This window comes from Geotrypetes seraphini, chromosome 7, assembly GCF_902459505.1.
Source record: "Geotrypetes seraphini chromosome 7, aGeoSer1.1, whole genome shotgun sequence".
Lineage (NCBI taxonomy): Eukaryota > Metazoa > Chordata > Amphibia > Gymnophiona > Dermophiidae > Geotrypetes > Geotrypetes seraphini.
The window spans coordinates 180,032,764-180,050,006 of record NC_047090.1 but is presented as its reverse complement, the minus strand read 5'-3'; the positions used below and the strand labels follow the sequence as shown (position 1 = coordinate 180,050,006).

Sequence of the window (17,243 nt, the reverse complement as noted above, 5' to 3'; positions counted from 1 at the left end):
CGGGGTTCTCGACCGCCCACCGAGGAGAGGGGGGAGGCCTCATGGGAATAATGAGGATCCCTAACCGATCCCGAATCCCAGGATCCCCTCTCGAGGGCCCTCGAGGGGGAAGGGGAAGTTGTCCTCCTCGCAGAACCCTTGGGTGAGGACCCCGGGGTTCGTGGGACACTCTCCCGTTTCCTCGGCGAGGCGGCCCGGGAAAACTTCCCACGAGGTGAGCGGAGGAGCCTCGGATTGTCGAGGCGCAACTCCGACACCTGCAGCGCCTCGCCCCCGAACGACGAGGAACGGTCGCGCCGAGGCGAGCCTCGAGGTCGCTTAGACTTCCTCGATCGACGCCCCGTCCGAGGTCGCGTCGAGGGCGAGGCGTGTCTGGAAGACCCGGAGGAAGAGGAGGAAAGACGGCGCACTCTGCGCAACTTTTCTTTGGGCCTTACACTCCGCTCAGGGGGTTCCCCCGAGGTCGAGGTCCGGGGTGGGGCCGAGACCGAGGTGAACGGGGTCACTGTACCCGAGACCGAGGTCGCCGAGGCCGGGGCTCCCGCGGTCGAGGGGGCCGAGGCCGGGGCCTCCGAGACCGAAGGCGCTCCGGCCGAGGTCGAGGCCGCCGGGACCGCAGCACGCTGTAACACTTCCAGGGCTCCCGATAGCTCCGATGAGATCAGAGCTCGGAGGAGATCCTGGAAGGCCGGAATCCCCACGAAGGTGGGGAGTTCCGAGTCCGGGGCACACTCCCTGGAGGGCGACCTCGGTCTCGAGTATTCCCTCGGGGTGTGCGGAGTCGAGGTCCGATGCGGGGCCGGGGTCGACCCACCCGCTTTGGCCTGACTCGAGGATGGCTTCTTTGCTGAAGGGGATGGAACAGAGGACTTACCCGAAGCTTGCTTCACTGACGACGCCTTCGAGGATGAGGGTCGGGGCGAGGCCGAGGCCCCTGAGGACGCCGAGGCCGAGGTCAAGGCCGGGGCTGAAGCCGGAGCCGACGTCGAGGCCTTAGGCGGCGCGTCGACGGCGAACAAATCCGCCATTCTGGCCTTGCGGCGACGTAGGGCCCTGTTTTGGAAGGTAGAGCAGCGATCACACGACTCTGTCGGATGTTCGGGCCCCAGACAGACAATGCACCACCGGTGAGGGTCAGTGATGGAAAGCAACCTCTCGCACCGGCTGCACTTTTTGAATCCCGTAACAGGACGGGACATCCACGAAGAAAAAGAAGAAGGCCGGGAACGTACCGACGTCCCCGGCCGCGGCTTCCGGGAGCCCCCGGAGCCAGACGAAAACGAAATACTTTTTTTTTTTTTTTTTTGAAAAGAACCGAAAAGAAAAAAGGCAGCACCGCGAACTAATTCGATGGAAAAACAAACTAAACGCGGCAGCTAGAAGGCAAAAACACTGGAGCTCAGATCCACAGGGCTTTCTTGCTCCGCGGAAAAATTTGAACTGAGGACCACGAGGTTGGATGCGCCCTCTAGTGGGCGAGAAGGCACGCACATGCGTGGTGCAGTGTGCAAACTTGAAACTTCTATCAAGTTTGCTTGAAAAGCTGTCCGCGCCGGGGCTCCGTAGATGACGTCACCCACATGTGAGAATATCATGCCTGCTTGTCCTGGGATAATCTGGGTTTTCCCTCACTTCTCTAATGATTTCTCAAAATCACTTAAGCACTGAAGGCAGAATAGCAAAAGCAGAAATTTAAGTAGTAAGAAAGACGAGGAAGATGATGTTCTTACCTTGATCAGTGTCTCAAGCTCCTGGGAGCTCACACAAGGATGATCCCAGAGGAACTCTGCCTTCTCAATTGCTATTGTGCTCTTTTGACTACTTTCATTCGGTTGCTCAAGGGCTTGGAAGACCAGACCTCCAGTCACCAGATAAAGCACAACGACCACAAAGATGGTCAGCACCGTTTTCCATTTCATGACTGAGTGCAAGCCTACTGAGGTGTTGTCCATGCTGGCTACCACCGTGGCCCTAGAGGACACAGAGAGACGAGGGCCTGCATGATGGCCATTAGTCTTGGGGTCAGAAGCAGGTACTGCTGAAGGAACAGCCACTGGAAAAATAAAGAAAAAAAAAACTATTATATCATAATGTTTTTTGTTATTGTTGTTACTGTCTGATGGACACCTCAACCAAAGGACATGCCAAAATTTAGATTTCAAATCATATGCCGTGAGTGAGGGTGTTGTACAACTCAAGGGGTTGGGGAAGACATCTTAAATAGCAAGTTAAATAGTGTTAGTAATACTTTGATTATAACATACGAGTATATTGCCCCAGGGCTCCATTATATTTAAATGCCTATATATGGTTGGCATAATGACAAATTGCCAATCACTGTGTAAGATGCAAAGTGTGTCTCTGGCCACAATGTTAGGCATAGTGGATGAACCGTGCTTACTTGCAAGGGGGAGACTTGTGCCAGATAAAGTACTAGATCTGTTCATAAAATTCCAGGACAGTTTGAATTGCACGCCAATGGGAAATTCTTTTGAGATGTGCTAGGCAGTGTTGAGTAACTTGAAACCTTATGAGTAACTTCCTTTTTTCCGTTTGTTGATATTTTTTTTCGTCTCCATGCTACATCGGTTTTTGTGAAAGTATGTTTTCGCGATCGGCTATTTTTCATCATGTGCGACCTCAATAAGCAGCACTACAGTGTGAAGTTCTGCTTTAAATTGGGTAAGACCGCTAAAGAAACTTATGAAATGTTGAAAGTAGCTTATGGGAAATACGTCATGAGTCATGGAAGGTGTTTTGAATGATATTCATGCTTCAAAAGAGGTTGTGAATCAGTGGAATGAGATTCGCCAACTGGAAGACAATGAACGTCAACTGGCAGAGGAATGCAACATCTCCATTGATTCATGCCACAACATTCTAACAGAGAAGATGGGGATGACTTGTGTTGCGGAAAAGTTTGTTCCACGGTTAATGACCGATGGCCAGAAGAACAACCATGAATTTTGTGCTAAAAACTTGACGACAGTTCTTCCCCAGCCACCTTACTCTCCAGACTTGGCCCCTGCTGACTTCCTGTTTCCTAAACTTAAATCAATGCTGAAAGGAAAGTTATTTGAAACCATTGAAGACAAAGAAAATTTGACACAACAATCTTTGGCGATTCCTGAAGATGCATTTAACCTTTTCCTATCATAATAAATTTTACGTTACGCTGGTTCCAATCGGAATTATTTTAGCAAAGTTTTGTATTATTCACCGTTATCATTTACGGCTATTGTAAACATAATGTAAATAAGTCATAAGTCTGTAAATTCAAATATTTTGTGTTCCTGGCTCCTTATTAGTCCAAAAAACAACATCCAATGTTATTCAGCACTACCTACAAGATATAGAAAAAAAAAGGAGAAAAGACCTCAGTGTCTAATAGGGGTTCCAAAAAAAAACTTCCCACATAGATAAGCTACTCTCAAAATCACCACTATGAGACCAGCAGACACATCTTCGGTCAAAAACTCCAAGATAAGTGGAATTACTTAAAATAGCACAGTCTTTCAATGTCTTTCAATATCATCACTTATCTGAAAATGTAATCTTCCAAATGTTCTTTGATGTAGTGCTGAGAAGTGAAAGCTGGAAAAACCCGCACGGTGGAGCATAGGCATACAGCACAGCAGCCAAAGAGTCATCACCGCTGGCGACATGGTTCCACACAATCCAACAGGGCTCCCTGTTTCGCAATTAAGCTTCTTCAGGGATTTGAGCGTCAGTTAACCCGCTTCAACTCCTGTTATAGGAGCTCAAATCCCTGAAGAAGCTTAATTGCGAAACAGGGAGCCCTGTTGGATTGTGTGGAACCATGTCGCCAGCGGTGATGACTCTTTGGCTGCTGTGCTGTATGCCTATGCTCCACCGTGCGGGTTTTTCCTGCTTTCACTTCTCAGCACTACATCAAAGAACATTTGGAAGATTACATTTTCAGATAAGTGATGACATTGAAAGACTGTGTTATTTTAAGTAATTCCACTTATCTTGGAGTTTTTGACCGAGGATGTGTCTGCTGGTCTCAAAGTGGTGATTTTGAGAGTAGCTTGTCTATGTGGGAAGTTTTTTTTTTGAACCCCTATTAGACACTGAGGTCTTTTCTCCTTTGGATGTTGTTTTTTGATATATAGTATTTAGAAACATAGAAAAAAGCAGCAGAAAAGGGCTATAGCCCACCAAGTCTGCCCATTCCAAGTATCCCCTCCCCTGAATTTACTCCCTTAAAGATCCCACGTGAGTATCCCATTTTCTCTTAAAATCCGTCACGCTGCTGGCCTTTATCACCTGGAGTGGGAGTCTGTTCCAATGATCCACTACTCTTTCGGTGAAGAAGTACTTCCTGGAGTCGCCATGAAACTTCCCTCCCCTGATTTTCAGCGGATGCCCTCTGGTGGTCGAGGGTCCCATGTCCCATGTTAGTATATATGTCTTTATAAGTCCATACAGACTATTAATCCACTGTCTATGTCATTTTTGGAATGTCCCGTCATCCGGGAAACACGATAGGAAAAGGTTAAGGACTATTTTCAGAAGTGGAAACGATGTTGGGAAAAGTGTATACGTAGGGAAGGGGAGTACTATGATGGGGGACCCAATGGAATAAATTGTAAGATTGTTTAAATACATTTTTATAAAATCAGTCCTGGAACTTTTTGAACAGACCTCGTATCTAACCAGACAAGAGCCGTTCCTGGCTGGTTTAATAGCACTGAATATCAGGCGGTTAGAATTTAAGTTTTGATACACTGGTTCTGTGCAGAATCACAATTATTTTGGCAAAGGCTCGATTGAGAGCATTACATTGTATGGTAAAGTGGCACACTAGAAGTACCCAATAAAAGAAAATTTAGCTATCCCCTTCCTTTGGGTTCATTTCGGGTGAAAACATTATCTGAGGGCACTTTCTAAATTTAATACTTGGCATTGCACATTGGACTTTATTGCAGTGGGTCTTTATCTGCTGTCATTTACTGTGTCATTTTGCAATATAAATATGAGACGCCCAAATAATTAGGTCACTGAAAGAGAATACAAGGAGGCGTGTGTGGCTGCTCCTTGTGACCTTGGGTAAGTCACTTAATTCCCCCATTGCCCCAGGTGCATTAGATAGATTGTGAGCCAGACAGGAAAAAATGCTTGAGTAGCTGAATAAATTCATGTAACTCATCCTGAGCTCCCCCGGGAGAACGGTATAGAAAACTGAGTAAATAGTGTGAAAAGTTTCAGCCTCTGATAACCAGAGCTGCTATTGTGACATCATAATGCCTCATTCCACCAATAAGAGCCAACCTCATCAGTGATGTCACAATGGCTGGACTGTCCTATACCCGGCTTACTTTTACTATATTTTGATATTTTTTTTATTATTTTTTATTTATACCATTTTCAGTTTTCCAAGCATATACATCACTTGTTACAGATCAAGAAAAATAATTTATAGATACAAAATATAAAGAAAACATAACTCTTATTTAGTCCACAATATAAGAGATCAAGAAAAGAAATTAAACACTGAGGAAATTTACATTTTGATTTTTAGAGTGGCGCAGTGGTTAAAGCTACAGCCTCAGCACCCTGAGATTGTGGGTTCAAACCTACGCTGCTCCTTGTGACCCTGGGCAAATCACTTAATCCCCCCATTGCCCCAGGTGCATTGTATAGATTGTGAGCCCACCAGAACAGACAGGGAAAAATGCTTGAGTACCTGAATAAATTCATGTACATGTAACTCATCCTGAGCTCCCCCGGGAGAACGGTATAGAAAACTGAGTAAATAGTGTGAAAAGTTTCAGCCTCTGATAACTAGAGCTGCTATTGTGACATCATAATGCCTCATTCCACCAATAAGACCCAACCTCATCAGTGATGTCACAATGGCTGGACTGTCCTATACCTGGCTCACTTTTACTACATTTTGATTTTTAGAGTGGCACAGTGGTTAAAGCTACAGCCTCAGCACCCTGAGGTTGTGGGTTCAAATCCCTCACTGCTCCTTGTGATCCCAGGCAAGTCACTTAATCCCTCCATTGCCCCAGGCACATTACATAAGATTGGGAACCCACCAGGACAGACATGCTTGAGTACCTGAATAAACTCATATAAACCGTTCTGAATTAATAAAAATACAGACGATTCCCTGTGAAACTGACATCAGAACTCAAGATGTTTATTGGCTGATGATGAATCGCTGTCCTTTGACAAGTTGCAACAACACTGCCCACCTATGTCAAATCTACCTGTGCGGAGCATTAAGGACCATAAAGCCACACCCACACTCTAATCGTGGCTTTGCACAGGGACATGGCGCCAAGGTGCTCGTACAGAATAGCCATCATCTGCCAAAGCTCCGCCTCTGTGCAATGCATACGGGCTGCAGCAGAGAGGAACTGAACATGACTTATTAGCTTGTATGCAGAGCTGCTTATAGCAAAGCACCATGTAATTAAGAGGCACAATCCAAGATCAGATGCTGTTATGTAAAAAGAATCTGAATGGGGAGGTGCTTACGAAAGAGAGGAGATGCCGCTGACATAGTCCCTGGAGTGCAGAGAAGGAACAGGAGTCGTTCAGGTAGCCAGCTGCATTCAAAGAGCAATTTCCTCCTGCTAAGGGTCTATAATGGAGGAGGGAGGGGGGAGCCAAAATGTCAAATCAGCTGGCACCTTTGTTCGCAGGTCAAGTTGATAGCTGCACTGGGTATTGTGCAGACCATGCAGGAGGCCAGCACATTCGGTCGTTCTTCTCAGCTTCTGTTGTGTCCCACTGTAGGGGGATCATTCGAGGACACCGAGCAATTTAGGTTATTCTGCAGCGGGTCACAGAGCAGCTGGGAGGGAGGGGAGCTGGAGACATACCGTAGGCCTCCCTTTTGTTCCTGCCATGCGCCTGCTTTGAATCCCACACCACGGGTTTTACACTGCAGGCTTGTTTGTATTTTGATATTAGAAAATGAGCCGATAAAAAGCATATTGCACATATGAAGGCAGGAAAATGTGGCAAAGTTAGGAGGAATTATTTATCACTTTCAGCTGATTTTTATAATGGCAGTCCTATAAAAACATTAAAAAAAGACCAACTGGACAGAAAGTGAGAGACAGAAAGGACTATAGAACCATAAGAACATAAGAATAGCCTTACTGGGTCAGACCAATGGTCCATCAAGACCAGTAGCCCGTTTTCATGGTGGCCAATCCAGGTCACTAATACCTGGCCAAAACCCAAGGAGTAGCAACATTCCATGCTACCGATTCAGGGCAAGCAGGGGTTCCCCCATGTCTTTGTCAATAATAGACTTTAGACTTTTCCTCCAGGAACTTGTCCAAGCCTTTCTTAAAACCAGCTGTGTTATCCGCTCATAGCACATCCTCTGGTAACGCGTTCCAGAGCTCAACTATTCTCTGAGTGAAAAAAATATTTCCTCCTATTGGTTTTAAAAGTATTTCCCTATAAAAATGCTTCGATGACACCGCATTCCGCCTACTAGTACAATCCTCTATTCTTAGCATACTGGATTACTGTAATATCATTTACCTGAGCTCTACGAAGAAAACCACCAGAAGACTAAAATTGATTCAGAACACAGCCGTCCGCCTCATTTTCGGCCTGAATAAATGGGAACACATCACTCCTTTCTACCACCAACTACATTGGCTGCCTTTCGAATCCAGAATCCTCTTCAAGTTCGCCTGCTTCTGCTACAAAACAGTATTTGGTCTATCACCAAGATACCTCTCTCCCCACTTCACTATGAATTGCACCAATAAGAAATCCCGCAGAATTCAGCTGTTCGCCTTCCCCTCCCTAAAACTATGTCAGTTCAAAAGATTCCTCGACAAAACCTTCGCCTTCCAGGCGGCGAAGCTGAACCCTTGGCTAGCCCAAATGATGCTCGAGGCCCCGACCTACCTCGACTTCAGAAAACTTCTCAAAACATACCTATTCCGCGAACAGGACCCTTAACCCTCATTCCCCTGCAATAATCCACCTCCCACCCTCCCCCCTCCCCCTCCCCCTCCTTTTCTCCCCCTCCCCCCTCCCCTCCCTCCCTCCCTCTTTCCTTCCCATCCAACCTTGTCGCTGCTTGTAACTCTGATAAATTTCTGCTAAAATGTTCCAACATTTCCTTCCTCGTTGCTTATAACTCCAATAAAATGTTGTAAATCCATGTTCAGATCGGATCTTAATTAATTGATGTGAACCGCCTAGAACTCATTGGTTATGGCGGTATACAAGAACATAATAATAATAATATAACTTCATCAAGTGTCCCCTAGTCTTTGTAATTTTTGATGGAGTGAAAAATCGATCCACTTGTACCCATTCTACTCCACTCAGGATTTTGGAGTTCCTCAATGAAAACAAGAAAATTTACTCGAGCCACTGAAATAGGCTCCGAGGCTAAGAGCCAAGCTAAGAAAGGACTTTTCTCATTCTATGGTTATGGGGATAAATCTTTACCGAATAAGATTCCACGTCACTAGGAACCTGCCCTCTACACCAGTAGTTCCCAACCCTGTCCTGGAGGACCACCAGCTAGTTGGGTTTTCAGGATAACCCTAGTAAATATGCACCAAATCTAGCATCTTTGTCCCTATCTCCTTATTTTTCTGCTGACCCCCTTCCTAGCATCAATCTCTCAATACTTTCTCATTCCTCTATCTCTCCCCTTTCCCTCATCTGATCTCTCCATTCCACCCTGACCCCTTCCCCTCCTCTAATCTCCCTGCCAGCTGTTTCCTTCCTTTATTCCTCCTCGCCTGTCCAGAAGTACCCCTTCTCCCTTCCGTTCTTCCCCTATCCAACAGTAACTGTCTTCCCTTTCCCTCCTCCCCTCCCAGCAGCATCTCTCCTCCCTCCCTCCCTCCAGGTCCAGTAGCAGCTCTCATAAGAACAAAAGAATAGTCTTTCTGGGTGAGACCAATGGTCAATCTAGCCCAGTATCCCGTCTTCATGGAGGCCAATCCAAGTCACAAGTCCCTGGCAAAACCCCAAAAAGTAGCAGCATTCCATGCCACCGATCCAGGGCATTCATGTCTGTCTCAACAGTTGTCTTTATTACTGTTGTTTCGGAGAATATCAAGGTGACGGCAATTTTCATATTGATAAATGACATTCTTTCTTGCAGTTGTGAGCACTAAATCAAATGCTAGATTTCCACTCAATATCAAGTGTCATACAGATTAAACAACCCTCATAAATGTTACCTTATACATCTCACTCCCGCACATCAAGGGAGTACAGATCTAGCTGTATAAATTTCAAAGTCAGACTGACATCACACCACAACATATCGTTAAGAATTTCTGTATTTTAACACTAGAAGCAGGAATATGCCAAAACAAGGCCGTGTTGGGGGTTAGTAGGATTCTGTTTTAATTTGTCTTCTATGATATTTATTATTTTGATTCCCATGTATGTATCTATTTATTTATTTTTGCATTAATAAACCATATTTTTGGTGTAAGGTCTTCCTCATTTACCTCCACAGACCGGCTGAATGATTTGTGCTGCTCCCGACACTCATAGGAGCTTTAATCCCTACAAAGGAACAATGCCACCTAGTGGCTTTACCATACCTTGCGGTTACCTGAGACTTTAACTCATGGCTGTATATATCAGCACATATGAAAACCATCCTTTGTGTATTGACCTGACTGGAAAAGCACTATATTGTTGCTTAAACATAGGTAACAAGGGACTACATGTCAGAAAAAAATCTATTGCAGGGTCACCATCCCACTGCTGTTATGGAATTTCCATTACAATAGAGCGTAATGGAGTAATGGAGTATAACTGACGTTAGCAATCCCTTCAGCGCTTGAGTGCAAATGTGGCCATTAGAGTAAAGAATGAACTTAGTAGAGAAGGTCAATAAAGAACAGCATCAAGAGTCTGTATCTGTACGATTTTAGACATAAAGGTGATAATTCTACACATCAGCACCTAAACATATATATACTACTTACGCAGGTCATAAATGCCAATAATAATTGATAGTTATACGCAGATGTGCAACAGGTTAGAGGCCAAGTGAAACAGACACCAAAAGAGTCTGAAAGCTTTCAGCTGAAACCAAAATTGCAGCTGAGCTCGTCACCTGGTTTTAGCCGAAACCGAAAACGCAAGTTTGGTCGTGTGAAAATGAACCAGTTGGAGGGCCAACTGGAGATTGTCAGAGCTTGCAGTCGGTATCCAAGTTTCTTTATTTTTGATATACCGTTTATGGCTAAAGAATGTTTGGCCAGAGAAAGTGCTGAAAAGTGTGGCGCAGTGGTTAAAGCTACAGCCTCAGCACCCTGAGGTTGTGGGAGAGGGTGACTAGCGGAGTGCCCCAGGGCTTGGTTCTTGGGCCTATCTTGTTCAATATTTTTATAAATGACCTGGAAGAGGAAACAACTTGCAATATAATAAAGTTTGCAGACGATACAAAACTATGTCGGGCGGTTGACTCTCAAAGGGACTGCGAGGAACTCCAGAAGGATCTGAACAAGCTAGAAGCGTGGACAACAAAGTGGCAGATGAATTTTAACATAAACAAATGCAAGGTGATGCATCTAGGAAAAAAACCCAAAGAACACGAGTATAAGATGTTGGGGGCGACATTAGCAAAATGCGAACAAGAAAGGGATTTGGGGGTACTGATTGACAGAACCCTAAAGCCTTCGGCACAATGCGCGGCGGCGGCGAAGAAAGCAAACAGGATGTTGGGCATGATTAAGAAGGGGATCACGAGTAGATCGGAAGATGTAATAATGCCACTTTACAGAGCAATGGTCAGACCGCAGTTGGAATACTGTGTCCAACACTGGTCTCCATACCTCAAGAAAGATATAACTCTGCTGGAGAGGGTACAGAGGAGAGCCACAAAACTTGTCAAGGGATTGGAGAATTTGAGCTACAAAGAGCGCCTTAGGAAATTGGGATTATTTACCCTTGAGCAGAGAAGACTGAGAGGGGATTTAATAGAGACTTTTAAAATAATAAAGGGAGTTGATAAAATCGACCAAGAAGAAGCATTGCTAACTTTTTCAGATGTGACGCGGACAAGAGGTCACAGACTGAAACTGAGTGGCAGCAGGTTCAGGACGAATGTCAGGAAGTTCTTTTTTACACAGCGCGTGCTGGGAATTTGGAATGCTCTCCCGGAGGATGTTGTGACAGAGACTACTGTTCTGGGATTCAAGCGCAAGTTGGATGCACACCTTCTTGCAAATCGTATTGAGGGCTACGGTATATCTGGGACTCCAATCAGGAGTAATTAAATGGGCCGCCGCGTGTGCAGATCACCGGACAGGATGGACCTCGGCTTGATCCGGTGAAGGCTTTTCTTATGTTCTTATGCTCCTTGTGACCCTGAGCAAGTAACTCATGCCCCCCATTGCCCCAGGTACATTAGCTAGATTGTGAGCCCGCAGGGACAGGGAAAATGCTTGAGTACCTGAATAAATTCATGTAAACCGTTCTCCCCTGGGAGAACGGTATAGAAAATTTAATAAATAATTTGCTCTCGGAGCCAGCCTGCCTGTTTGAGTAACCCTGCCATGATCAGCAAGTCCATGTGGGGGTGCTGCTGATCCATCATGCAGCCATCTACCTGCCATTCCATTCCTGCGGGCCTAACACTGGAGTCTTGTCCACCCTGATCTTCCACATTAATTGTCTGGATTTTATTTTATTTCATTGGTTTTCACCTTGGTTTGGTTTGTTGTTGTTTTTTCTGCTAGGTTTTTATTTTCTTTCCGTTTTATCTTTTTTTTTTTTTTTTGTTATTATAGATTTCTCCTTGCATTTAACTAACCGTTCATAGGTGCTTTAGTTAGACTGTGAGCCTTAGGGCTAGTTAGGGATATTTGCTAAGCACCTAATATTTCATGCATTATTACTGATTGTGAACCGCTGTGAACTTCGAAGAGGTATTGGTGGTATACAAATAAAAATTGTATTGTATTGAAAGACTGTATTTTCCTCCAAGCAAAATGAACGAAAACAAACTAGAAACCATGGTGCTTTTACAATGGCTGACTTGTAAACTGCTTTGATTATTCCACAGAATCCCATTACACCACACTCAGAGTGACATAAGTCCACAGAGAGGCTAATTCCTAAGCAGCTTCTCATCCCAAATTTACAGACCTAAATTTAGGGCTACTGTATTTTTCTCAGCAAAATCCCGGATGCCTGGCTCCGCCCCATTCTGCCCCCGGCCATGCCCTGTTCCGCCTTCAGCCTGCCCCAAGCCCCGCCCCTTTCTGCCTTCAGACCTAACCTGTTCTACCCCAAGCCCCGCCCCTGAAAGCCTCATCTTGTTATTCCTGATATCCAGGCCGTGTCCAGGGGCCTCTGAGCATGTGCGGACAAGTGTGATGTCACCTCCGCACACTCAGAGGCCCTCCACACACGGCCAGAGCTTTTCAAAACCCGGACAGCTGCTGGGTTTTGGAAAGTCTGTCCGGGCACCCGGACAGGCCTCTATAAAGAGGACATGTACAGGTCTTCCTGGATGTCTGGTAACCCTACTTAAATTCCTACTAAAATTATATATCAAAAGCATTTATTTGAAGCACTTCATTTACCGTGTAAACTATTGTACTTGTGCAAGACCATAATTGTATTGCATATAATCGCAGAACAAAAAAAAAAAAAAAAAAAAAGAATACAAAGAGTAGCCCAAGATGCCCCAGTCATGACAGCCATTTTGAGAGCAGAGCCAGAATGGATAGGAGTAAATGGGGGTCACCCCTGCCCAACCACACCCCAAGACCACCAGGAATTGTAAGATAGGCACGGGAGGAGGGGGGGGGCTATCGGTGTGGTGTCTGGGAAGAGGGGTAACTCCTGTTCAATATACAAAATTCTGTTGAAAACATGTCAGGTTTTATAACAAAAAAAAAATATTTTAACAAATGTACCAGCAATATAAAAACAATTGCTTCATAAGAACATAAGACTAGCCTTACTGGGTCAGACCAATGGTCCATCAAGCCCAGTAGCCCGTTCTCACGGTTGCAAATCCAGGTCACTAGTACCTGGTGAAAACCCAAGGAATATCAGCATTCCATACAGAATCCCAAAGAATAGCAAGATTCCGGAACCCGAAAGAGTAACAAAAGATTCCGGAACCCCAAAGAGTAGCAACATTCCATCCTACCAATCTAGCGCAAGCAGTAGCTTCCCCTATGTCTTTCTCAATAACAGACTATGGACTTTTCCTCCAGGAATTTGTCCAAACCTTTCTTAAAACTAGCTACGCTATCCGTTCTTACCTCATCCTCTGGCAATGCGTTTCAGAGCTTAACTATTCTCTGAGTAAAAAAAAATTTCCTCCTATTGGTTTTAAAAGTATTTCCCTGTAACTTCATCGAGTGTCCTCTAGTCTTTGTGATTTTTGACGGAGTGACAAATTGATCCACTTGTACACACTCTACTCTACTCAGGATTTTGTAGACTTCAATCCTATCTCCCCTCAGCCGTCTCTTTTCCAAGCTGAAGAGCCCTAACCGTTTTAGTCTTTCCTCATACGAGAGGAGTTCCATCCCCTTTACCATCTTGGTCACTCTTTGAACCTTTTCTAGCGCCACTGTATCTTTCTTGAGATAAGGAAACCAGAATTGAACGCAGTACTCCAGATGAGGTTGCACCATGGAGCGATACAAGGGCATTTCCATCTTTCTGGTAGCAGCCCAGCTTCAAATATACATATAAGCTTTGTTAGAAACATCATACAGTCCCATTTGTAATTTCAATATCATGCAGATTGCATTTAGTGGTAGTGGGCCAGAGAATACAGTGGTTTATAAATCTATTGCTGTTTGTAAATTAAAATAACCGTTTGGCCGAAACTGGGCAGAAAAGATTTTGAGCCACTTTTGGTGCCATCACCAAAGTGACGCATCAGAGGAAAAGCCCTGGGTGCGAGCTGCCTGTTTTGAGCGCTGCCTCTTGCTGACGCTTCGGGTAGGAAAGGAGGGAGAGGGTTCGCGGCACAGGACCGCCAAATGCTTCTGCTGCTTCGGCGCTTGAGGGAGGGCATGGAGGATTTGCAGCTCAAGACCGCTGCCGAACTGGTGCTTTGGGGAGGGAGGGAGGGAGGTGGGATTCATAGCTCAGGACTGCTGCTACTTCTACTGCTTTGGGGACTGAGGGAGAGAGGGGCGTTCACAACTCAGGACCGCTGCCGCTGGTGCGTCGGGAGACATTTTCCCCCTCCCCCTCATTACCTCATGAGTAATCTAAGGAAGTGCTTTTTTACAGAAAGGGTGTTTGATGCATGGAATAGTTTCCTGGTAGAGGTGATGGAGACAAAGACTGTCTAAATTCAAGAAGGGCACATGGGATCTCTTAGGGAGAGGAGGAGATAGTGGATGCTGCGGATGGGCAGACTGGATGGGCCATTTGGCCTTTATCCGCCATCATGTTTCTATGTTACTAAAGTTCTGTGACATCACAATGCAGGTGTAAAGAACCTTAGCCTATAGGAAGAGGAGATGCAAATGTTAAGAGCCTTAACCAATAGAGAGAGGAGGAGACAGTGGATGCTGCAGATGGACAGACTGGATGGGCCATTTGGCCTTTATCCACCATCATGTTTCTATGTTACTAAAGTTCTGTGACCTCACAATGCAGCTGTAAAGAGTCTTAGCCTATAGGAAGAGGAGATGCAAATGTTAAGAGCCTTAACCAATTGAGAGAGGAGGAGACAGTGGATGCTGCAGATGGACAGACTGGATGGGCCATTTGGCCTTTATCTGCCATCATGTTTCTATGTTACTAAAGTTCTGTGACATCACAATGCAGGTGTAAAGAGCCTTAGCCTATAGGAAGAGGAGATGCAAATGTTAAGAGCCTTAACCAATAGAGAGAGGAGGAGACAGTGGATGCTGCAGATGGACAGACTGGATGGGCCATTTGGCCTTTATCCACCATCATGTTTCTATGTTACTAAAGTTCTGTGACCTCACAATGCAGCTGTAAAGAGTCTTAGCCTATAGGAAGAGGAGATGCAAATGTTAAGAGCCTTAACCAATTGAGAGAGGAGGAGACAGTGGATGCTGCAGATGGACAGACTGGATGGGCCATTTGGCCTTTATCTGCCATCATGTTTCTATGTTACTAAAGTTCTGTGACCTCACAATGCAGGTATAAAGAGCCTTAACCTATAGGAAGAGGAGATGCAAATGTTAAGAGCCTTAACCAATCGAGAGAGGAGGAGACAGTGGATGCTGCAGATGGACAGACTGGGCGGGCCATTTGGCCTTTGTCTGCCATCATGTTTCTATGTTACTAAAGTTCTGTGACATCACAATGCAGGTGTAAAGAGCCTTAGCCTATAGGAAGAGGAGATGCAAATGTTAAGAGCCTTAGCCAATAGAGAGAGGAGGAGACAGTGGATGCTGCAGATGGACAGACTGGATGGGCCATTTGGCCTTTATCTGCCATCCTGTTTCTATTTTTTCAAAATAAAAAGCAGCTTTTTCATTATAGAATGAGCAATAATGTATTGGTTTCTGCTGTTACATCTCAGGCATCGATGAGTAAACAGCCGAATGTACAAATAGAGAACGCTCTACTCCCACAGTGAACCCTGCGCCAAGGTTGTCGGCATGAACAGTAACAACTGTTTAAGCAGAGGAAATGCACACAGGTGCTTTTTGGAAAGAGAGACGATATGTTTGTACTTCACTGAATGCATTCCTTTAATTTTGGAAATAAAGTTCTTATGCCATTAAGTCTTGGTTCCCACCAGAGAAACAGTCCCGTAGCGATCACCTCATTATCCGAGTAACGTTAACAGACAGAAAACAGTCTGTTCCAGAGAACCACAGCAAAATAATAATAATTTGGTGGGATTTTCAGCTTCCCTCTCCAAATAATGTTCAAGGCATTATCAGCATTGAGGTATAAAAGATAATGGAGGAATATGCACTGGGAATAGATGAAATACAGAACAACTGGTTATCTCTATAAAGCAGTATGATTATGCAATACAGAAACATCTAGTTTAAAAATCAATAAAGGAAACTGTTCCCCAGATCTACATAGTGAGATATGACTAATTAAGAGACAATCATGCTTTCAGTAACTCTGCAATACTCCAGATTATGCTGTATGTTTTCTTAATCTTTTTGACTCTGTATAGCACTGCGTGCGTCTGGTAGCGCTATAGAAGTAATTCATAGTAGTAGTAGTGTGATGAGTTTCAATCTTTGGGAAGCAGAGCAGAGATTCTGATGTCATAAAGCCTCATTCCACCAATAAGAGCCAACCTCATCAGTGATGTCACAATGGCTTGATTGTAACAGATTAACAGTTCCCCTTAACTGTATCCATGAGATCCTGTTTGCCTATCTTGTCTGTTTAGATTGTAAGCTCTTTGGAGCAGGGACTGTCTTCTTTGTGACTCTGTACAGCACTGCGTGTGTTTGGTAGTGCTATAGAAATAATTCATAGTAGCAGTAGGAAAACCTGGATTTCACAATCTGTCCTCCTTTTTCTGGAGCCATATGGTAACCCCACCTTAAGCAGTTGAAAACAGGAGATTGAGACGGGACATGATCGAAACATTCAAAATACTGAAGGGAATAGACTTAGCAGATAAAGACAGATTCTTCACCCTCTCTAAGGTAGAGAGAATGAGAGGGCACTCTCTAAAGTTGAAAGGGGATAGATTCCGTACAAACGTAAGGAAGTTCTTCTTCACCCAGAGAGTGGTGGAAAACTGGAACGCTCTCCCGGAGGCTGTTATAGGGGAAAACACCCTCCAGGGATTCAAGACAAAGTTAGACAAGTTCCTGCTGAACCAGAACGTACGCAGGTAGGGCTCGTCTCAGTTAGGGTGCTGGTCTTTGACCAGAGGGCTGCTGCGTGAGTGGACTGGTGGGCACGATGGACCACTGGTCTGACCCAGCAGCGGCAATTCTTATGTTCTTATACAATTGTTATGATTTGCACAGTACACAAGGAAAATGCATTACTGTTTCCAGTTCCAGCTTCTTGAGGTTTTAGTTGTAATCATGTGCACCTGATGTGATACACCTGTGTGTAATTTCAGCCACTTTAAGTAGGAGGATATGTGGGGGTGTCCTAATTTATAACTCAGTTAGAATACACATATTTGTGGACATCTTTTGTTTCATGAGTAAATGAAGGAAAATTTTTCTTGTTTACCTGCAATTACATCACTTTCTTTTCCAGAGATAAATTAAAAAAAAAAAAAAAAAGATTTGACATCGCCATGTGAA

The 17,243-nt window shown here is 44.8% G+C and overlaps 1 protein-coding gene across 6 annotated transcripts in view; it reads right to left on the bottom strand.

The window, feature by feature from the left end:
* KCNK10 (potassium two pore domain channel subfamily K member 10) overlaps positions 1-17,243 on the bottom strand; it is a 155,335-nt gene that overhangs the window by 50,219 nt on the left and 87,873 nt on the right. For 5 of the 6 annotated variants that reach the window (XM_033950838.1, XM_033950837.1, XM_033950836.1 and 2 more), the window contains exon 2: positions 1,731-2,053. The exons of the other annotated variant lie outside the window; for it this stretch is intronic. In XM_033950838.1, the coding sequence (XP_033806729.1) occupies positions 1,731-1,952 (222 nt within the window). In that variant the 5' untranslated portion in view covers positions 1,953-2,053. The remainder of the gene's footprint in view (positions 1-1,730; positions 2,054-17,243) is intronic. 6 annotated transcript variants of the gene reach the window in all.